Source organism: Chlorocebus sabaeus, chromosome 29 (genome assembly GCF_047675955.1).
Source record: "Chlorocebus sabaeus isolate Y175 chromosome 29, mChlSab1.0.hap1, whole genome shotgun sequence".
NCBI lineage: Eukaryota > Metazoa > Chordata > Mammalia > Primates > Cercopithecidae > Chlorocebus > Chlorocebus sabaeus.
In genome coordinates, this window is record NC_132932.1 from 14,240,507 (window position 1) to 14,264,537 (window position 24,031).

The window sequence follows — 24,031 nt, forward strand, 5'->3', positions numbered from 1 at the left end:
TCCTTGAGTCTTAGCTGCATCATTTGCAAAATGAAGACAGCTTCAACCTAGAGTGGTTGCAAGGATGACAGGCAATGAGCAAGAATCACCTGATGCAGAGTAGGCTCTTTATATAGAGAGTAGATCTTGTTATCTTCACTTTTATGTACATATATGTATATAAATGCGAATCTCAAAATAGGGATCTTTTTAAAAGGTACGGCATGGGAAAACACAAGGTGATCTTGAAAGCATCTTTATGCAAATGAGGGAAGACACAAGGAAGTGATATTGCCTCTGGTAGCTGAACAGGAATGTTTTCACTAGTCACTTACTGTGTTTCTTCCCCTTCTGCCAAGCAATGAATGAAAACAGAAGACAGCAAAAGGGAGCTGAAGTATTTCCTCCATTGTCTCCAGGCTCCATAAAGGGGGAATTGAAAAGCTGGCAGATGTGAGCGGGTAAAGAGAGAGAAATCCTAGCAGTTGTTTGGGGGAACAAAATTAGAAAAGTCATATTTTAGTTAGGAATTTAGTGACTCTGTTGTTCTATGTGTGAGAAAACATCCCAGGGAGAGGGACAGTGATGGGGGAGGTGACGGTTTGTGTGAACGTGTCAACTTGCTCCCTGTAGGTATGTAGGTATGTGTATGTGTGAGGAAAGCCAACACTGGCTCAGTTTGAAAGATGGGGAAGGGCACGTCACCTGTGTCAGAACCAAAGCCCACCTGCCACCTGGGCAAGGACAAGAGACGGGGCCTGCGTGAAGGTGGCGTACAGCAGCATTCTGTAGATCCCAGACACTCATCACTGACTATTTTGGGAAGTATTGATTTTTTTCTCCATTTCAATTATCCGGAGCACTGTGGCAGACACAGAAATAACATGCAGAGGGAAACCGCTCAGCTGTAGAGTGTGCTGCCCTGAGGGCGGGGGGAGGCTTGGTGACTTTGATCTAGGAAAGACAACTAATGGTTGGACCTGTCTGAAAAATGTCTTACCTCTGTCCATCTCTATAACAAACACTATTTTTTCTTTTCTTTTCTTTTTTTTTTTTTTTGAGGCGGATTCTTGCTCTATCGCCCAGGCTGGAGTGCAGTGGCGTGATCTCAGCTCACCAAAACCTCCACCTCCTGTGGAGGTGATTCTCCTGCCTCAGCCTCTCGAGTACTGAGATTACAGGCACCCACCACCATGCCTGGCTAATTTTTGTACTTTTGGTAGAGATGGGGTTTCACACCATGTTGGCCAGGCTGGTCTTGAACTCCTGACTTCAGGTGATCCACCCACATTGGCCTCCCAAAGTGCTGGGATTACAGGTGTGAACCACTGTGCCCAGCTAACAAGGCATTTTGGCTAGTTATGGTGAGGCATTATGGCTAGTTATGGTGAAAAATCTCCCTCCACCTGCTGGCAATCATCTGTCAATGCTCTACAGATACTGTTTCAGTACTAGATACTGTTTCAGTACTAGAGATATTGATATCAGATATTGATATCAGTACTAGAGATATTGAAACTGTGTGGCTGGAAGAGGACAGTGTGGTAGATGTTATTAGTGTCCTCCACCTCTGATGTCAAGGAGGATGACACCTCCTCACTCTGTGAAGTTAGGTGTAACCATAAGCCACAGAGATTTGCCTATGAAATGTGAGCAAGGGGGTTATGTATCATTTCTGGGTGGAAGTGTGTATGAGCTGGTGCATGACTCCAACCCCTCTTTCCTCCTAAGATGGTATCTGATAGGCTACAATAAACGAAATGTTCATGTTGATCTGCATTGGATCTAGCACAAAGAAGAAAGAACCATTTAGTATTCTAAGCTGCTGAGATTTGGGAGCTGTTTGTTACTGCAACATAACCTAGTCTACCCTGACTAGTACAAAAGGTTTAGGAAATAAAAATCCATGTTCTATAAGAACAGCCGTCTCAGGCAGGCTTGACATAGCAAAGTATTGTTTTAGGTAAAGGTAGGGAGGAAGACTTGAAATCCTCTTTACTTCTCTATTTGGTTCTAGTTAGTGTCTTAACTTTAAAAAAACGGCTGCAGTTTCAGCCTTCTGGCAAGGGCTGCTTTCAGTAAGATGCCCAGAACAAAACTGAAAGCACCAATCTGTCTCATTTACTTAGATACATTCAATTGCCAACAAAACTAAACACATGGATGAAGAAAGATGTTGAATAAAATGAGGTAGAGACAGTATCTCAGGCTGAGGGAACAGGCTGAGCCAAGGTGTGGCACACTCAGGGGACTCTAAGTGAATAGGCTCAACTCCCTCATCAAGCCACTAATCTACCCCGTGGTCATTTCAGACAATGAGAACAGATGCCATTTCATTCTGAGGGAAGTCTGGTAAAGGTGACAGGAGAAAAGGGTTGCAGAGTGGAACAAAGAGAACCATACACTGGGTGTACCATGATGGAAATGTCTGTCATGAAGCCAGGCACACCTTGGACTTGTCTTGACATAGGTGTCAATAGGCGTAGAAGGTTTTTCTCCTTTTCCAGATCCATTTCCCTTATTTATTTATTTATTTATTTATTTATTTATTTATTTATTTATTTTTGGAGATGGAGTTTCACTCTATTACCCAGGCTGGAGTGCAGTGGTGAGATCTCAGTTTACTGCAACCTCCACCTCCCAGGTTCAAGCAATTCTCCTGTGTCAGCCTCCCAAGTAGCTGGGATTACAGGTGCCTACCATCACGCCCGGCTAATTTTTATTTTTAGTAGAGACAGGTTTCACCATGTTGGCTGGTCTGGTCTCAAACTCCTGACCTCAGGTGATCCACCTGCCTCGGCTTCCCAAAGTGCTGGGATTACAGGTGAGAGCCACTATGCCCAGCCTTACGAGATCCATTTTTCTAACCCTTCCACTCTTTGTGTCTGACTTTTGGGTTGTTCTTATTTGTTGCTTGTATTGGGTAAGTTGAGAGTTGTTGACAGCTGTTTACTCTTTCTGCCAAGGGTCAGCTGAACTAGGGGGCTCACTGAGATTTCCACCCATTTCCAAGATCAAATGAAAAGTCACTGGAAATACAGTTAAACCAGTTTAAAACTAACCAACCAACCCACCCACAAACTCATGAGGATACCTGAGATTGTGAGAAGAGCAGATCAAAGCAAATTGGCGACATTTACTTCTTACTCCTGGGACATATGGACTTTTTTTTTTGTAGTTCATTTACCTATTTGTTTAACCTATGTTGCCACACTTTTGCTATGGGACTCAAGAATTCTAAGAGTATCATTAAATTACAAACCTAATTAGAAAATGGAGACAGGAAGGGGCTAAGGCTGGAGGGTGGCACTGAACATCTAGAATCCCAGCCATCGGGCTAATTAGCCCAAAATGAAGGAATCTAGCAGTAGCAGCCAGCCCTCAGGACAGCGGAGCAGGAGGCTCTCAGCCTGTTGACCTTTCTTGTGAAGCAAACAGATGGCCACATCTTGTTCCAGCTGCCAACGCCATGTAGCCTTCTGCCAGGCCTGCTCGTGTGTGCCTCAGGACAAGTCTGCACGGATGTGCTGGTGAGGCTAGGTCATCTCAACAAGGCCTTTGTCCATGGAAGGGAGCCCCCTTCTGGCTAAATTCCTGGAGATGTTTCAGGGAAGCCAGCTGTTCTGTTAAGAGTGGGGCTTTGAGGTCAGACAGGCCTGGGAATGAATCCTTGCTCTATCCCTAGCTGTGGAAACTGTTAACCTCTCGGACTTCTTATTATAAGTATTTATTGTGTGCTTACTATACACCAGGCATTGTGCTAAATGCTTTGCATGAGTAGCTCATGCCACCCACACACAGACTCAGGATGTGTGTGTAATGTCCCCAGGATCACAGAACATGTAAGGGGGGTAGTCAGAATTCAAATGGAGTCTGATTCCAGTGCTCGAATTCTTAACTATTGCATGATAATGCCTCACCTAATAGTAGGATCTACACTCCCATAAAAATGTGCTGAGGCTCCAATGAGGTAATCTATGTACAGCTTTAATAAGTGACCAATTCATGGCTGCTGGTATTACTAATCTTTTTGTAATAAACCCACATAGTTAAGGCTTGCCAAGGCAGTGATTAGATATGTATTCTGCTACCAAGTCCTTCTTTTCTTCAAAGTCCTGTTCTCACCTGGGGTTCAGTTTAATAAAGAACCTAAAAAAGAAATCCTGGAGGCACCATCATTTCTTCCCCCAGCTCTCAGGGGACAGATTTATTCTCCCTGAGCTGAGGAGCAAAGGGAACCATGTAGGGATCAAACACGGATTTAAGGCAGTAGCAGAAGCAGCCCATGTCTAAGTGGAGCCAGTTGGGACCTCCAGGCAAGGTGCCCTATGGGGGCTCTCACCCCAGAGCTGGCCCATGTCTACAATCAGCCCTCCTTGGCACCCCCAGCTGCATCTACTCACAAGTTTCAACCAGGCTTCCTCACTGGATTCTCTCAATGTGGGCACCAGGCTATGTGGTGGATGCCACCTTCTCTCCTCCATCTACCCCGTAACAAGGGCCCTCTGTGGACCTGCCTTGCTGCTTCCCCACAAATTTCAGGCTGCTGCTTTTCCTGGACCCCAATCTCAGTGGGGACTTCAGACATATGTGTCCGTGTGTGGCTCTCATCTATTAATGCCTACAGTAATGTTTCCATACACTGGACAGCCCTACAGAAGAGTACTGCTTTAGGAAAGCAAGGAAAAGATAGGGGAGACCCTAAAGAAATTAAGAATCCCTTCCTCAAATACAGCCCAAATCCACCCGCAAGCGGCAAGTTTCAGTCACAAGATTAGAAACAATAAAAACTGCTGGAAACTACAGAATTCTGTGGCTGACTCCCTAAACAGGATAAATGATATTCTTCTGCCCTCTACTGGTAAAGAGCTGCACCAACCCTCACGGTGCCTCTGGGAAGGACGCAGACAAAGATCGTAACTGACAATGCACCTTGCATTCTTTAGAAACAGAAAGAGAATTCCATTATCAACTTGGTGGGGAAGGCTGCCATCAGCGAGATGCCCACACGGGACTGAAAAGAGCCCACCTGCCTTACATCCATGCAGGCACCAAGTAGCCAATGAGACTGGAACCATGGATCACACCGCTACACCCTGGGCCTTAACGGGCAAACAGAGATGCTGAACGCAGTAAGATGGAAACAGCATTCCAGGCTGAAGGAACAGCCTCAGCCAATGGAGGGAACTGGGAGTGGATGGGCTAAGCCCCCTCCAGCCATCTGTCTACCTGCTGGTCATTGCGGGCACTGAGAGAAGGTGCCGTTTCATTCTCCTAAGAGAGTTTGGTGAGTGAAATCTTCACAGGCAGGCTCAGGAGATCTGGGTTTTATAGAGATACATTCCTTGGATTGGGGACATCCCTTCCCCTGTCTGTGACTCAGTTTCCTCATTTGTAAAATGAAACAGTTGGAAAGGAATGATGTCTGAGGCTCTTCCCAGCTCAGATAATCTGGTCATTCACAGGGTTTTGGTTCAAAGGCTACCACTGATACCACTGAGGGCAAAATATGCCACCTGGCCACTTTGCTACCCTTCAAGGTGGCTTCCCCATTGCATCACGAGTATGCCTCCTCTCTATCCCCTCTGCTGGCCCTGTCTTGTGCTGCCTTGGGTGCAGTGGTGGAAGCTGGCCTGTTTATACGAACAAGATGGAAACCGACTCACTTCACATGTCCTGTCTCTTCCCAGCCCACCCCTTACCGCACTCCCTAGGAAATGGGTTCAAAGGGCCGGCCGACGGCTACAAAACACCAGCACTCAATCACCTTCTCAACAGACTCAGCACTTTAAAAGTATAAATAAATAAGGCTGCCTCTGATTTTTTTTTCCACTTGGAAATCTGTAACATCATTAGCTACAAGTAAATATATCAGTGGGATTAATGGAGTGAATCACAAAGCGACTTGATTGGATTTAAAACCACATTATTTCTTTGGGGTGAATTAGTAAATTTAGCACTGTCAAGAGATGATGGATTGAGAACCTGGGGACTGAGAATTCTTATTGATCCTGAGGATAGATCGGCATGAGAAGCAAAGGCTGGAATGGCTTCTCACCCTCTGTTTTCAGAGAGAAAGGAAATACAGCTTTGCTATATGCTAAACTACATGTAAATATAGTGTTCCTTTTCAGACACAAGGTAGAGATGTGACCGCACATGGTGGGCAATGACCCAGATGGTCCCCTAAAATCCCTGCTGCCTGGTGTTCCGGTCCTTGTGTAATAATCCCTTCTCTTTCGATAGTAAACCTGAACGAGTGACTAGCTTCTAACAAACAAAATACAGCAGAAGTAATGAGATGTCACTTCTGAGATTGGGTTATAAAAAGACGGTGGCTCCTGCCTCAGGGGCTCTCTCTCACCTTCTCTTGGGTTGTTTGCTTCAGGGGTGTCACGGTGAGGTAGCCCCCTCCTGTGGGCCCATGGCAGTGAGCTTGGAAGTGGATCCTCCCCAAGTTGAGCCTTGGGATGACCCAAGACCAGGTTGCCACCTTGCAACACCTTGACCGCAGCCTCATAAGAGACCTTGAGCTAGAACTGCCCAGTGAAGCTGCTCCTGTATTCCAGATCCACAGAAAAAAATATGAAGAACTGCGTGATAAGAAATGTCTGCTGTTTTAGGTCACTAGGTTTGGGGTCATTTCTTATGTAGCAAGAGGAAACCAATATACCACGTGACTTGCTTTTGTTAATGAAATATGAGGGGAAACATTGTATGTCATTTCTGAGTAGAGGTTTCAAGGGCCAGAGTAAAACTGGTTTCCTGCCTTGGTAACTGTGCAAGGTGGGGTCAGGATGGAACTTCTGTGCGCCTGGGCCCAGGGGGCTGGGAATGCTTACTGCTCCTGAGAACAGATCAACAGGTGACCATGATGAGCCAAATCTCCCTGACCCCAACACGGCCGACCTACCCTGCACACGTAGTGTGACCAAGAAATAAACCTCAGTTGTATAAAATCACTGAGGTTTTGGGACCGTCTGTCACCACAGCACAGTCTAGCCCATCGATCTTGCATCCCATTCAATCCCACAATCGTGGATTGGGGAACTCAGGGTCTTCTGAGACTTGCACTTCCTGCTAAGAACACAAGTTGTGATTAAAATGGTTTTGAATGTGGATATTTCCTCACAAAGGCCACCACAACAGTGTCTTCCAAAAGCATTTTCCAATATTCTGTCTCACTGACCCCGTTTGTACACTTGCACTTCCAGAACACATGCTCCAACTCTTAGTTTGGAAAGTAGGATCCTCACATAAGTTAATGGGCCACCACTCGATGAGCATATGCCAAGCATTTCTACACAGACACTCTCATTAAATTCTTATCTGCCAGCCAGATATAATTATTGTTACCCTTTATTTACAGATAAGGAAAATACAGATTTGAGGAGTAAAATCAGCTAATGGAGGTTATTCAGCCTCTAGGTAGATGATGGCAGAACCCAGACTTGAGTCAGGCCCTCTGAACCAACACTTACATTCTTTCAACTAATCTCGGGTGAGCCCCAGCTACAGAGGCAGGGGCATCAAGACTGTTTCTGAGCAAGAAGGTTTTAGAACCCACAGGCTGAAGCCGTATTTATGAGGGAGGAAATGCTTGTGGGTGGAAGGTAGACATCAAGATATATTCCTTACTTGTGTCAATGAAGACTGCATCCACGTAGATTTTGGTACAGAAAGAGCCCAGGATAAACCCGCAGGCTGGTCCAAATACCAGCATCGTGAACAGGATTCCTGAAAGAAGATGATAAAAAAAAAAAAAAGAGATTACAAAACAGAGGCTATTCAATGAGCAAAATCACCAAAGGTCAAGGATATTATTTTTCATTGATGAGATGAGATGTCTGCTTTTACAAATGACATTAGGAATTATTCTAAAAATCCTAGAGGGGAAAGCCTGAATTTATAATTTTTGGAAACTCTATGAAAGCACTGTATATTATGCTACAATTCTATAGTATTTTGGTAGGTTGCTTTGAAATTTGTGTCCTTTTCTTTTAGAGGACTTCACCCCACATCAAACATATTAAAATATATCTGCATCTATCATTAAATATTTTTTCTGCAATCCACACGTTTGAAAAGACTTTTATAATTTTGCTTTTACATTTATTTGGCTTTATGTAACTCATTTATTCTATGGTTGGCTAAGATCCCTTGACACCCATTGTGCAAACTCAGGAATTTTTTGTGAAGTGAGGATAATCTACACCACAAATTATTTTCAAATATAATAAAATGTTCATGACTATGAAATTTAGCAAATAGCAAAGTTCCCACAATGGTAAATATCTAACATTTAATTACATATTTATTAATTTCATTTCTTCAATTTCTCTCCACGTTTTGAAGTCATTATCTGTTTCCATTGTTGTTGTGGCTATACCAGCTGTTCAGGAATTAAGTGTTTCTGCAGGACCTGAGAAGATGGCAAGTTCTGGGTAGTGCTTAAGTATCTGATGGACACAATACCTGGTATTTTACACAGAAATTTTAGGACCTTCTGGGAAAATTACTGATCCCAAACTCAAACCCACAGGCTATATCTATTTAAATTTCAATTGGGTAGACATTTCTTGAGCACCGACAGTTCTCCAGGCCCTGGAGGCAAAAATAAGAGTCAAGAAAATGGCTCTTCCCTTTAGAAGCTGGCCATCTGATGAGGACAGTCAGTGCATGGGTAATTCCAACCCAGGCAGCTCCAAGGTGGGTGCTAACAGGCCACACAAGCACCTGAAGAGCAGGGTGAGAGATGAATTTCACAGCAGGGAACCTAAGCCCAGTGGAGGGTAGCTCTCCAGCCTAGTCTGTTCATAGGGGTAGATCAACTCACCCTAAATTCTCTTGGTGATGTCGTCGTGGAACCAATCACATATTCATCCATTCAGTCAAGTTTTCCTGAGCTCCTTCTATGTGCCAAGGACTATTCTCAGGGCTGGGGATTCGGTGCTGAACCGAACAGTAAAAAATCCTGGCCTCGCTGACTTGAAGCTTTCCCTCCTCTGAACTCATTCACTGACTTAGGGTGGGGAAAAACAACTTAAACTACACAGGGGAAAGCAAATGGTTTTAAATACTGGGCAAAGGAAGCCACGTGATATAGTTTGCATGTTTGTCTCCTCCAAATCTCATGTTGAAGTGTAATCCATAATGTTGGAGGTAGGGCCTAGTGGGAGGTATTAGATCATGGGACTCATGAATGGTTCAGCACCGCCCCCTTGGTGATGAGTGTGCTCTCACTCAGTTCACACAAGATCTGATTGTTTAAAGGAGTCTGGGACTCCCCTTCTCCCTCTTGCTCTGGCTCTTGCCATGTAATGCGCCCGCTCTCCCTTTGCCTCCTGCCATGACTGGAAGCCTCCGGAGACCTTCACCATGATCAGATGCCAACGCCATGCTTCCAGTACTGTCTGCAAAACCCCAAGCCACTGGAATCTCCTTTCTTTATAAATTACCCAGCCTCAGGTATTTCTTTATAGCAAGGCAAGAACGAACTAACACACATTTATAGACAGGAACCCAGAACCCTGAAGCAGTCACTTAGGAGATGTTTGATGAAGGAAAGAATGAAGAAAATATGTTTTATATCACAGAAACAGGGCTGAGTCCACCCTCAGCAAAATCCTACTTGGATACGAAGAAATGTAGAAGTTCCACTGTTTCTAAACAGTCATTCCACGGCCAACCAGAAGCTGCAGAATCTTATTTCTGTTAATAAGCTGCATTTAAAAAAATGAAAATGTATCACTTTGGAGAGGAGTGATGTTCACATGATTAGCACATTATCTCTGGTTTGTCATAACTTTGGTTAAGATAACCAAGCACACAAAGTTGGGGGCAGGGGATGTTACTGGAAAAGATCTTTCGGGGATGGACTAGAATTAGGGGGCTTTATTTAGTGGGGTTGTGGTTAGGGAGCAGAGTAGCAGGAAGAGGATCTGAGAAAGCAGCAGGAAGTAGGGGGCATGGAGAGCAGTTGTCCAACTCAGGAGCGGCACCCACGCTAAACCCAAGAGATTCCTGCAAAGTCCTGAAGCCAGTCATATCCTCCCATCCAGGCTGCAGGCTGTGGTAATCCATCAGTCAGAGTTATGGGCACTCTAGAGACGGCTCAGCAAACAAACTCACTGCTCAGGCCTTCCCAAAAGAACGGGACACAGAGCACAGGAATACAATTCTCTTGCCAAGGGTGCTGTGCCTACCCTTCTGATTCACCATCTGCTGTGACTCCCGGCACCTCCCCCATCACCCACAATCATAGGCCTTCTTCCCTTTAAATAACCCCCCAAGCAATGCATTCGTCACTGATCCATGCCCTACAGACTGAATAATGAGAATTATTATTAATACTTAATAGGTCAAAGGACCAAGCCTTCAGAATCCTTGGAAAAACAGAAACAACCCAACAAGCTGAAGATGTTGCATATAGACTGTGCTGTTACCCCCATGCTTGGGGACAGTAGACTTGAAAGACAGACAGTAGACTTGAAAGTGAGGACTGGCCAGACATCATAGCACAGCTGGGGTCCCAGGCCTTCTGCCCTCTTGCAGAGAAGGAGGGGCGTCCCTCAAGCTGCTGGCCTCAGCTGTCCACAGGAGCCCCACAGGGCCCAGACGGGCCAGTGAGCGGGGCTGGTAGCTTGAACAGGGAACAGCAGTGGCCTGCGGTGCAGACACCACACCCTGAGGCAGCCTCTCCACCAAATTCCTCTATGAGAGGGTGTGGGTTTCCAGAGTTTGGATTGTGGCTTTTTCAAGGTCCTGTTCTCATCTGGGTTTCAGCTGAACAAAGATAACCCTAAAAAGGAACAGGACAGAGTTGATAGGACCCCATGCCAAACACCAAAGACACTGTGCCCATGTATTTTGGTATAAACAGCATCTTCCTCCTCAGGTGCAACCTCTAGTCACTTTTCTACGTCACTCCTCCTCACATAGACCTCAAGGTAAACCTCCACCTGCAATGCTGGTGGTGGGATGTGGGAGGGGCCTTCATGCATCAGGAAGTGCCTTCAGAAATATCTTAAGACAACAACTGAAACGAACCGCTTCAGAGGGCCCAGGTGTGCAAGGCAGGTTCTGAGCTAACAGAACGGTTATGCTGAGCTTGCTTCCTTGGTTTCCCCCTTAATTCATCCTCTCAGGCTGTGATTTTGTTCTTGCTTTGGCAAAGCCACCTCGAACGTTCTGCCTGAATGGAGGAGCGGCATATTGCCAGGCACTGAGATGCAGGATCCCTGCTGAATGAAGGGCTGGCGCCTCCAGGTGCAGAACCCTCTGCAGCGGCCCGGTGCTGCCCCCTGCTGTCTTCCAGGTTCATGTAGGTCCATGGGGAGGAGTGCCTCGGATTCCCTAGCCAGGCAGCCCTGAAGGCTTTCTGTGCTACCACCCTGGATAATAGAAAGCACTTTACATGCCTAATCTCCTGGAAGCCATTTAATGACCCCAGGGAGAAGTTTACTGGGCTGTTTCACGGGGGGAAAAACAGAATCTTAGAGTGGTTCAGCACCTGGCCCCAGCACATTGCTAGAAAGCAGCACAGTGGGAAAGATTGCTGGGGTTTTCTAACCCCCTAAGGGAAAAGTCCAGGTAAGAGTGTGAACAGCCTGGGTTCAAATCCCAGTTCTACCACTTCCCAGCTCCATGAACCTTTAGGCAACATATATTTAACCTCCTGTCCCGTGCCTCAGTTTCTTCTTCTGTAAAGTGGGGGGTAACAATAGATCGATGTCATGGGGTTGTGCTGAGGACTGAATGACCTCCTATTTGCAAACCTCTTAGAACAGTGTGTGGCACACAGAAAGACCCAGGGAAGGGTTTGTTAAATAGACGACACTTGTGTCTCTCCTACAACAGTGAGGGCTGGCACCCTCCAGGGTTCCCAGTCCTTCTCTTTCCAAAGCTCACGACACCCTCCATACCTCATTTCCTAAAGCTATCTCTGGGGGAGAGGGCTGGAGCTGGGAGCAGGCCAGGCCCAGGAAGGAGTTCTTGCTGGGAAGCAGCTGAAATCTCAAGCCTCATCAGTGTGCAGACCAGACGGGCTGTCTGGAGTCCACCTCACTGTTCTGCTGCTTGCCAAGCCAAGCACAATGGGTTGCTAACCCAGCCTCCCAGGGATGAGACGGCTGGACAAGGAGATCAGGGGCTGAATACAGTGCCCCCCCATGGTGATCTAGCTCTGGCATTCTGGTCTGTACACAGGCCTTCAGTGAATTATATTAACACAAATCTGCAGTTTACAGGCTGTGTGCTGGGACACCATTGAATAATGCAGTGAACTCACAAGGGTAAGGCAGAATATTGTGAGTTTTTGAGGGAAACATAGCAATGCTTGACATCTCTTGGACATGTGAATCTACCATCCCATGGTAGCCTATGGTTTCAACACTGGATTTCTTTCAATGACATCACATCTTTGTGAGCTGAGTTTTCCATAGTTGCTGTGAGAAAACCAAGTGTGGAAATCAATATGCAACAGAAAATGGGGGTGGCAATGTCCAATTTGAATCCAAGGTTTCAGAAACCATGCATTTGCCAACAGGACACACATCCCATTAGTAAGCAATTATGGTTAAAATATACATACATATATATATTTTTTCTGTTGAAAAAAAATATCATGTTTTTCAAGCAGTTACTCTATGTTACTACGATGGAAACACTTATTAAGTAGTATGAACCTAAATACTTGATAAACAAAACTTATTATTTCTTTTGGACTCAGGACGCTGTGAACCAAGAAAGTTTGGGACCCTCTGGTGCAAACTGCCTGAGAAGCTTATTATCTCAACTTATGCCCAGATGATGAAGAGTTTCTGTGCATGACAGATTAGTCCAAGTATAGACTATGGCAAATTCCTTAAGAAAATGATCTCCAGCAAGACTTCCCGGTGGTGAGTCTGCCGTCTCCCACACTAAACAATCTTTACATTTAGCACCAGCCACCTCTGGACCCTGGGGAAGAAAAGATAACTTGGAGAAGAATTTTGCCCTCAAGAAGCTTGCTATCTTATCAGAAAGACTTTCCACTACTCTTAGTCAACAAATACCCACTGAGAACCTTCTACTTGCTAGGACTATGTTAGTAACAGTGAACAATATGGGACATGGCAGTGAACAAAACAGACGAAAACCTCACCCTTGTGGAGTTTGAAGAATGGCAACAAACACAAATCTATCATATGATATCAGGAGCACTACCAAGATGAGAGTACATGATGACGAGGGGCTAGAGAAAGACCCCACCCTGCACTGAGTCCTCCACACCATGTGCCACACATTGTCAGATGTGCTTTAATAAAGCTGGGGTGGCTCACGCCTGTAATCCCAGCACTTTGGGAGGCCAAGGCAGGTAGATCACAAGTTCAGGAGATCAAGATCATGCTGGCTAACATGGTGAAACCCTGTCTCTACTGAAAATACAACAAATTAGGTGGGCATGGTGGTGGGTGCCTGAAGTCACAGCTACTTGGGAGGCTGAGGCAGGAAAATGGTGTGAACCTGGGAGGTGGGGCTTGCAGTGAGCCAAGATTGCGCCACTGCACTCCAGCCTGGGTGACAGAGAAAGGAATTAAGGTCGTAGATTAAGGGATTATACTGGAGAGTCCCCATAGGCACAGTCTCATCACGAGGATCCTTTAAATGTGGAAGAGGGAGTCAGAGTCAGAAATGGGGATGTGATGGCAGAGTGAGCCAGAGAGCTGGCATGAGAAAGAGCTGACTAGTCACGCTGGCTTTGAAGATGGTGGACGGCCATAAGCCAAAGCATGTGGGCAGCCTCTAGAAGCTGGAGAAGGCAAGAAAACAGATTTTCTCCTCCATGCAGGATCACAGCCCTGCCAGCACCTTGATTTTAGCCCAGTAAGACCCAATATGGATGTCTGACCTCCAAATTTGCGTTTTACACTAAGTTTGCAATAATTTATCACAGCAATGATAGAAAACTAATACAATTGTTAAGCAAATCTGGGTTAAACTCCAAGACTTCTCAGATCTTATAAATGCTAATATGCCTGAATGGAATCTTGCACAAAGGTTTTGTGTTAATTATTTGATCACAAAACATTTTTTTGTGTGTGTCATTTCTCAGACCTGGCATTGACTGCAGCACAGTCCAAGAGACACTGTTGTAGATGCTAAGCCCCTGAGGCAGAGATGATGCTTTCTTCTTCTTTATATTCCTATTTCGCCCCAGTGCTGATGGACAGTAAGTTCGCCGTTTGTTGAAAGGATGTGTGGTTGAAAGCGCTAGTCACAGCGGCCATGCAGAGGAAGCAGTGCGTGACTGTTCTTGGCAATGGCCTGCCCAATCTCACCTGGCCAGTTGGGGGCAGAGCTGGGACCGAGACCCAAACCTCCTCTTTCCCTGACCAGTGCTCTTTCCCCAAGTCCCTCTGAGATGTCTCTGTCTGCGCTGTGGACTCTCCCATTCAATGTACCACCTTCTAGATGCAACCCGACAATGGGACTCACTAAGCCTACATAAAGGCTCAGGCTAGGTGCAGGTAACCAGAAGAATTTGGAAAATACAACTGGAAACTTGAAATTTTCTGGTCCAGGAAGAATTATTCAACTTTAATACTATTATTGATATAATAATAGACAGGGCCGGATGTGGTGGCTCACGCCTGTAATTCCAGGACTTTGTGAGGCTGACGTGGGCGGATCACCTGAGGTCGGGAGTTCAAGATCAGCCTGACCAACATGGAGAAAACCCGTCTCTACTAAAAATACAAAATTAGCTGGGCGTGGTGGGACTTGTCTGTAATCCCAGGCACTCAGGAGGCTGAGGCAGGAGAACTGTTTGAATCTGGGAGGCGGAGGTTGCAGTGAGCCAAGATAGCGCCATTGCACTCCAGCCTGAGCAACAAAAGTGAAACTCCATCTCAAATAATAATAATAATAATAATAATAATAATAATAATAGATAATAAAAGTACTAGGGAACATTTTGTGTTTGTAGAAGGTAGCAAGCTGATTCTAAATTCTTTAGAAATGCTAAGGACCAAGACCAGTCTAGACATGTTTGAAGAGTTGTCAAGACTTATCCCTGTTGGGTGTCAGGACTTCTTTTAAAGCCAAGGTGCCTTTGGCACAAGAAATAACAAATAAAGCAATGAAGCAAAAGAGAAGCCCAATAACAGATCCACACCCTTACAGACACCTGCTTTATGACCAAGTGTGCACTGCAAAACTAAGTGTGCAAATCAAAGTGTGCACTGCAAAAATAAGACATTTTATAGGGCTGTAGTGAGTAATAAATGAAAGCAACTGTGGGGGCCCAGCCCTGGCACAGATGAAGCACTTCATAAACATCAGTTTCCACTGATGCTCCAAGAGGAAGACTCCATGGTACCTATTCTTGTTCTCCCTCCTTTCGCCTGGCCCTGGGGCTTCTGCAGGCTCACCGGAAGGCCTACTCTTGGAAGAGATACTATCACTGGCTGGCTATGTTGGTGCATGCCACATTGTTTGAGAAAAATGCTGACCCTTCCACGTGAACCTTTATTTTTCTCTTTGTAAAGTGTAGCATGGGGCGTGGTTCCTGCGTTGAACAACCTGTGGGGCTGGGTGAGGGGAGCACAGGCTGCCCGAGGAGCTGTAGGCATCTGCTCCCCGCTGGCATGAACTTTTTATGCCCGTGAAAGCAAAGCCAAACAGGCCATCCAGAAACCCAAAGGCTGCTATCGGTTCCCCTACTCACTTTGAAATTAGATGCACCCATTCGTGTTTCTCACCCTCAGTCTCCTGGGGTGGAAAAGGACACAGAGGTACTACTGACCTTGAGGGAGGATCAGTGTCAAGGCTCTGCTGTACTGGTGTGTCTGTGAGCATGGTACAAATGCTCCTTCGGCCTCAGTCTCCTCCTGTGTAAAATGGGATGACAACAATCCCTACCTCCTGTGGGGTTATTGAGGGTCAAATACGTAGTGCACAGAATGCTTCTGGTCAATTCCTGGAACACAGACATTCTCAAAAACCATCAGCTGTCATTTGTTCTTCTTACTGGTGCCTCTAACAGCAGGATTTTCTTTTCTTTTATGACTTTTTAAATCACTTAGGTAAACTATGCTTATTTTAGAGAATGTGGAAAATACAGGATTGTGTAAAGGATTAGCATCATTCTCATATTTCCCTTTAGGCATTATTATATTTGTACTGTCTTTCTTCCTATGCGTTTATCATTTATGGAACCATATAAGTTAATTTAAAAACAAAACCCCGGCTGGGCACGGTGGCTCACGCCTGTAATCCCAGCACTTTGGGAGGCCAAGGCAGGTGGATCATGAGGTCAGGAGATGGAGACCATCCTGGCTAACATGGTGAAACCCTGTCTCTACTAAAAATACAAAAAATTATCTGGGCATGGTGGTGGGCACCTGTAGTCCCAGCTACTCGGGAGGCTGAGGCAGGAGAATGGTGTAAGTAAAACCCAGGAGGCGGAGCCTGCAGTGAGCTGAGATGGCACCACTGCACTCCAGCCTGGGCGACAGAGTGAGACTCCGTCTCAAAAAAAAAAACCCAAATAACCCAAAACCCCTTTCCTTCATTTTAAAAGCAGCACATGCTCATTAAGGATGACTTGAGAATAAACCAAGCATAGAGAGGCAGAATAACGCAGTGGCCAAGAACACAGACCCTAGAGCTGGATGGCCAGGGTCTGCAGTCACTGGCTGTGTGACCCTGACAAAGGTACTTACCTACTCTGGCCCTCCATATTCTCACCTGTGAGTGAGGTTAACAGTACCCACCTCGCAGGATTGTTTTGAGGTTTCAGTGATTAGTGCATCACAAGGGCGTTCCACAGTCCCTGGCATACAGTAAGTGCTCAATAAATTTTAGCAATCACTATTACAAAGATGACAGCACAAATCACCACCTCTCACCATCCAGAAACACTGACATTCATTGAGACCTTCCCTTCTCGTCTGTTTCTACGTACAAGGCTTATTTCTTATGAGTAATTTTTAATAAATCCTTAACACAGTTCTCCTAATGACAGAAAGCTTAGAGACAAATATGATTCTCTGAAGAATGTATTTCTGAAGAATACAATTATCTATTGCAATAGAAGTTCAGGTGCTGATGGAATGGAACTGCAAGGACCAAGCACTTCTCAGCTGTCCTTGGGAGAGTGGTGAAGGAGGAACCTACTGTATGCAGGAGTCACGCTACCCTGCACTCAAGCCTCTGCTCGGATCCCTTCCTGAACGTGGGAAGGGAGGGCACCTGAGGACAGTGAGATCTCACATGACAGTCAGTCCTGACTTCTTAGCAGTGACAGAGACAACACCAAGCTGGGCAGCCGAAGGGCAGAGCTGACGGTTCTGTACTTGACAAAACGAGAGATCCCTTCAGGGGGAAGCCTGAGGTTTTCTTTAGAGGAATCTTAGATTTGCTTGACTCAACTTCGAGGAAACAAGAAAACGGTCTCCTATAATATCTCGCAGGGCTGGTACACATGGGTGAAGGCTTCTGCCTCTTTACAAGGAAAGTGGTCATTTGGTCTGATTATAAAAGTAACGCATTCAGCAGGGGGAAAACACAGTTTTCCTACCAACCAGAGGCAGTCATTTTCTTCAGCTCCTTCTCTGCCCCTTCTGATTGATTCAAGGTCAATCATTCTCACTATGCCCTGATAAGGTGATTTTATGAGACTCTTTTTGTAGATGAGAATATAGAAGCGCAGAGAGATCAGTCAGTTGCACCAAGGTCACACAGCTTGTACATGGTGGAAGTGAATTTGAACTCAGGACTCCAGGACCTAGTTCCTAGAGAAAGAGCAGGTATCATGGCATAGTGGCAAAGTCTCGAGAATCAACCAAGGCTGATTCCTACCAGGCTGGAATCCTGGTTACATTGCTCAATTTCTGGAAGATTCACTTCCTAACTCTGAGTCTGGGAAGAAGAGTTATCAGTCTTGTAGAACAGTGACAATTATATGTAATGCATGCAAAGCTTCTGATATCTGGCATGAATAGACGCTTTCTAGAATTATCTTTGTGTTTCAGGAACAATGAGTCCAAGAATGGGGGCGTGCATGGCTGGTCTCCCTGAGCTGTTTCTTTAGCTGAACTTGGAGTAATTTTAACCCTAGATGGTTCTCACAAGTGGAAGGAGTGAGGAGGAAAAGCGGGTTGGCTGTGACTCTGTTCCACTAGAGGGCAGTGCTGACCTAGAAAAAAGAGCAATTCCAGGCTGCTTGAACATCCTTGGCCTCCACTTCCTCAATGCCCATGAAACCCTCCGTCAGGGCTTTGCATTTCTCATCTCCCACTTTCCTTCCGTGACCTCAATTTATACAAATGTATTGCCACATCTTGAAATCTGCAGGCTGAAAGTTCTCCCCTCAGAGGGAGCATTCTGCATCATATGTACATGAATAAAACATGATCCACAAACAGCAGGAAACCTGCAATACACATTCATCCGGTGCCCATTGCCAACAGCCTGCCAGCATTACATAACTGACTTTGCTTCTGTCTGAGGAGGAGGGGAACAGGGAAGGACAGGGTGAGGAGGTGATCATTTACTGAGCACGTATTAGGTGTTGGACACCGCACATAATTTGTGTAGTAGAATTATCTCCATCACAAAGTTTACAAACAAAACCAAACACTAATGTTGCCAAATCCATACCGCATATGATAGAGCCAGAGCATATGTGCCCCTCCCCACATTACCGCACCTGTTAACCTCTTCGATCAGATACATCATTGGGGCGCAAACTGGGCTACACATTGGATTCACCTGGGAAACTTGTAAAAATAAAATACGAATCCCTAGGTCTCACTCCTGGAGATTGTGATGAAGCTGGTCTGGAAGACTGACTGGGCACTGGGCTTTTCCCAAAGTCCCCAGGCGATTCTACCTGCAGACAGGTTGAGAACCCTGGACTAGAACGAGCCTCTGCCCTCGCTACCCTTGACCAGACTTTCCCATTAAAAAGCACCACCAGTGGGCTGGGCGCAGTGGCTCACACTGTAATCCCAGGACTTTGGGAGGCCGAGGTGGGCAGATAACCTGAGGTCAGGAGTTCGGGACCAGCCTGACCAACACGGCGAAAACCTTATCTCTACTAAAAATATAAAAATTAGCTGGGCATGGTGGTGGGTGCCTGTAATCCCAACTACTTGGCAGGCTAAGGCAGGTGGAATTGCTTGAACCCGTGAGGTGGAGGTTGCAGTGAGCCAAGATTGCACCAGTGAGCTGAGATCACACCACTGCACTCCAGCCTGGGCAACAGAGCGAGACTCTGTCTCCAGGAAAAAAAAAAAAAAAAGCACCACCAGTGGCACCGGCACTGACCAAAGAAATAGCTGGTACCCAAAATGCATTTGGGAGGTAAAGAGTAGAATGATGGTTACTAGAGGCTTGGAAGGTGGTCGGGGGTGGGTGGGGATGGTTAATGGGTGCAAAAATATAGACAGGATGAATCAACTCTAGTATCTGATATTGCAATAGGGTGACTACAGTCAACAGTAATTTATCTTACATTTAAAAATAACTGAGTGTAACTGGAATGTCTGTAACACAAAGAAATGATAAATGTTTGAGGTGATGGATACCCCATTTACCTTGATGTGATTATTGCACATCGTAGGCCTGTGTCAAAAAAATTTCAGGTACCCCATATATATATATATATGTATACACACACACACACACACACACACAGCTACTATGTATCATAAAAATGAAAAATATCTACCTCCCCCCCTCCAAAACAAAAAACAAAAAAACAAAATGCATCTGGGCACGTGGGTTAAAGGAAGAATATGGATACGATTTGATATTCACCCTGGAAGGTGGAGGGACAGCCATTTGCCAAATGTGGCCACACCAAAGTCACTGAGTATGGTGACAGAACCCAAATCTCTTGTAGAGCCAGCTAAAGCAGCACTGTATGCCACCATGACTGTGAGCACTCAGCACAGAACTCTGCCCGGTGTACCCTGTGTGACCTCTGGGGCACCGAGTATGGCCCCTAGCGCTGTCTGGTTTCTGGGCCTTGCTCATGCTGGTTGTCAGCCCAGTTTCTCCTTCTCCAGGGCCCTAGTGGTGCATCAAAGCCTGGCCCTCCATTCAAAGCCTGCCTTAAATACCACCACCTCCAAAGGGCCTTCCTAGATTTTCTCTCTTCTTTCACCTTCTCTCTTCTGTCATAGCACGTGACCTGAGACTTTTTCTATAGTTCTGCTTCTAGTCAGCCTTGATGAAAAAAAAAATTCCATGTATTGGGCTTGCCATAATAATTGTAGGCTTGGGAAAAGCAGAGACCCTGTCTTAAAAAAAGCAAAAATCACCTTTTCCATAGGGGCAGTACAGCCTTTTGCCTGGAGGAAGGACCCCATGTGTGTCAAACTGTAAACTGATTACTACCCAGGCCTGGGTGGGGTAGGAAGCCCCGGCCTCACGGAAAATAATTTGTATAATGATGTCATCCCACAAAGCTAGACAACTTCAGGATGCTCAGGGAGGATCTGCAGTTGGTCAAAGCTGCAGCTGTTGCCACTCTGGGCTTCTCGACCCAGCTGAAAGAAGCATCTTTTCTTTCTCTCCAGGCCCAGCCAGGCCTTACCCGGGTGAAGGCACATGCCTCTCAGGCTGGCTAGCTGCAGGCAGGAAATCCATCCAGAGAAACAACAGCTTGTGCCTTCCTGAAGGGCTCACATTCTATGTGTGAGCCCAGTGGGATTCTCCCAGAAGCTCTCTACAGACATCCTCTCAGATGCAGGTTTTGCAGGCTCCCTGTTGTCCACACCCAAGCCCCCAGCAAGGGGCAGCGCAGAGACCACAGGACCTTGTGTCCAGTTCAGGCTTCAAAGCTCTGCAGGGCAACGTGGCAACAGCAGGAGGCTGTGCTCAAGGCACTCACCCCTCAAAGCCTCAGCAACTCCATGTGGAAAACAGGGCAGTCACCTGCTCTGCTCTCCCCCTATTATGGGCTGGACTGAGTCTGGGCCCCAGGAACCTCAGCCTGTGACTGTATTCAGAGATATTTTAAAGAGGTTATTACATTAAAATGAGGCCCTTAGAGTGGGCCCTAATCTAATCTGATGGGTGTCCTCAGGGATTTGGACCCAGAGACACCAAGGAAGCTCAGGTACAGAGGACAGACCGTGTGAGGGCACAGTGAGAAGCTGGTCGTCTGCTGGCCAAGGAGAGAGTTCTCAGGAGACCTATGGCCAACACTACCATCTTAGGCTTCCAGCCTCCAAAACTGTAAGAAAATGAATGTCTGCTCTCGAAGCCACCCAGTTATGACAGCCCCAGGAGACTAACACAGCTCCCAAGACCAGAGTGGGGATCATGTGGGCCAACACTTGAGAGGGTGCTTGGAAGCTGTAGTGTGCCCCCTAGTGGCATGGAGTACTAGATGCATGTGGTGGGCCAACTAACGTGAATGTAGCCATCCCAGGGCCCCCAGATGTCAGGATAAAATCAGCACCTTCATGGGCATTGTTCCCTGGTTAGGACTGGCCAGATGGAAAACTGCCAGGGAGCTCTGACCTGTGGGACTGTTTTATTTATTATTGCTGGACCCCTCACTATGCCTAGCAAAGGGCAGGCTTGGAAATAAGTTTCCTAAACGTGGTACACAAGATAAACTGTTTTCTCACAGGGCACGAGCTCGAGTATGGCCGATGAGTCACAGCACATCCATGAGGGAAATAGCCCATTCATAGTGTAGGGCCAGAGTTGGGTTTTGAGGCAGGTCTGTTGCTAGTGAGGATGACGGTGCTGATGCCTAGTGAGCTGAGGGCTGGGTTCTAGCACATTCCATGTACTACCTCATTTAATCGTCACCACAACCCTATGTGCAGATACACTCCCATTTTACATGTAAGGAAACTGAGACACAGAGAGATTAAGTAACGTGCCCAATGATACATGTACAGTAAATGGGAAGCTGAAATAAAAACAAAGCAGAGGACTAAAGAAAGGGGAAGAAGGAGAGGAAGAAGGCAGGAACAGCCTGGGAAAAGGCAGAGGTGTGGGAGAGCCCCAAGATGTGAGGCAGACAGTAGAGTCAGTGGTGTGGCTGTGCGGGAGAAGGCTGGGCTGCAGCTGCCCGTGGAGGTGCGCTGAGGTCAGGCTATGACCTGCTGCAGCAGGGAGCACGGCAGCTCCTGGGCTCAGGTTTGTCCTACTCAGGCTATGTGGCCTCAGGGAGACACCTGCTATGGAGTGCTGCTGTGGAGGTCCCTGAGGCTCAGAAAACCTTGGGGATGAGCCCAGGCCTCAAGGGCAAGACCCAAGTCAGGCCCTGTGCTAGCCAGCTCTGGTGTTCCCAAAAGCCAATTTGTGTAGATCCCAGTTATTTTTCACTCTCATTCACTAATATGCTCAGGTGTTCACCCAATGGGGATATAGTGACTTAACTTTGTTTCTGCTGCTCCACAGTGGAAAGCCCACTGCTACCTCGAGATCCAGCTCTATTGATGCCATCAATAATGGCAACAACAAAATCATTCTTCATTAAATACCCACCATGTGCTAGGGCCTTTAGACACTGCATAGAATGTAATCCTCACAACCCTGAGAGGCAGGTGTCTTCACCACCAGTTTACAAATGAAGAAATGGAGGCACAGCAAAGTTAGATTACCAGCCTGCGGCCACACAACTGCATAGGAGCCCAGGTCCTGCAGGATCCTGCACTTCCTCCCACTCAGAAAGGGGAAATGGCAGCAGAAGGTTGAGGGCTTTGGAAATCCCTCTAACTCTAAACTAATTTCAAATAAATCTAATTAATTCCAAAGGAACCAGCGCCTGCAGAGTGCTGAAGAGCCTGCTCAGAGCCATATCCCCGCTGGCTCTGGGAAGCCCAGGGTGCTGAGGGAGACAGGACTGAGCTTAAGTGGCATGGGGCCTCTACTTGGAACTCCACCCCGCACCCACAGTGTGGGGGACCTCTGGACCTTAGTTTATCCATCCTCATCTCGGGCTCCACCACCAGTGGAAATGGCGGCAAAGGCTCAGGTGCTTCCTCTTGTCACCAGAGGGAGCCAGACACTTTCTCATGCCAGGGAATGCCTGCCTCACCAGCGTGGCTGGAGCAGTGCCGTTCAAGGTAGGAGGATCACCAGCTCCTCTGAGGGTGGCTCCCCGCTCCTGTAGGAGGACACGGCAGGGCAAATGACTCTGCGGGGATCTGTGGTAATCAATGAAGGTCCTCATGCTGTGTCTGTCAGAAAAAATGATCATCTCCGAAAAGCCCATGAAGGGAAGGGAGGTCTTCTATTACCCCAACCACAGGGTAATAAAAGGACCCATATCAGGGACCTCCCTGGAATGGTTTGGCTGTGTCCCCACCCAAATCTCATCTTGAATTGTAGCTCCCATAATTCCCATGGGTTGTGGGAGGAAGTAATTCCATGGGAATTACCCATGGGAGGTAATTGAATCATGGGGGTGGTTACCCTTACGCTGTTTTCATGACAGTGAGTTCTCACGAGATCTGATGGTTTTATAAGGGGTTTTACCCCCTTTTGTTCAGCACTTCTCTCTCCTGCAACCATGTGAAGAAGGAAGTGATTACTTCCCCTTCTGCCACGATTGTGAGTTTCCTGATGCTTTCCCAGCCATCCTGAACTGTGAGTACATTAAATCTCTTTCTTTTATAAATTACACAGTTGTAGGTATGTCTTTATTAGCAGCATGAGAATGGACTAATACACTCCCCAATCTCATACAGTCTGTACTTGACTTGGTTCATCTTCCTGAAACATATTGAATCACACTCGTCCCATATTTTAAACCCTCATGAGATTCCTGACTCCATGCCAGGCTGTGTGACTACAGGCAGGCAGGGCTCTGAGTGCAGGTGGGGACCTGGCCCAGAGCCTCCCTCCGAGTGTGCGCTGACTGGTAGGGACTGCCCCGGCTGGTGTACAGTGTCCAAGGAGGCCCGTGAGCACCAGAGTGAGGCTGAGCAGAATGAGAATCAGGCTCTGGTGGCAGAGTGGGGTGGGCTAGTGGCAGGTCCCTGGGGCACTGTCTATCCATGGATTCATGCCCAGGCCCTGTGCAGGAGCAAATGAG

The 24,031-nt window shown here is 46.6% G+C and overlaps 1 protein-coding gene across 3 annotated transcripts in view; it reads right to left on the reverse strand.

Moving 5' to 3' along the window:
* Positions 1-24,031, reverse strand: part of SLCO3A1 (solute carrier organic anion transporter family member 3A1) — a 316,038-nt gene that overhangs the window by 66,592 nt on the left and 225,415 nt on the right. For all 3 annotated transcript variants that reach the window (XM_007990478.3, XM_007990477.3, XM_007990479.3), the window contains exon 3: positions 7,618-7,716. In XM_007990478.3, the coding sequence (XP_007988669.1) occupies positions 7,618-7,716 (99 nt within the window). The remainder of the gene's footprint in view (positions 1-7,617; positions 7,717-24,031) is intronic.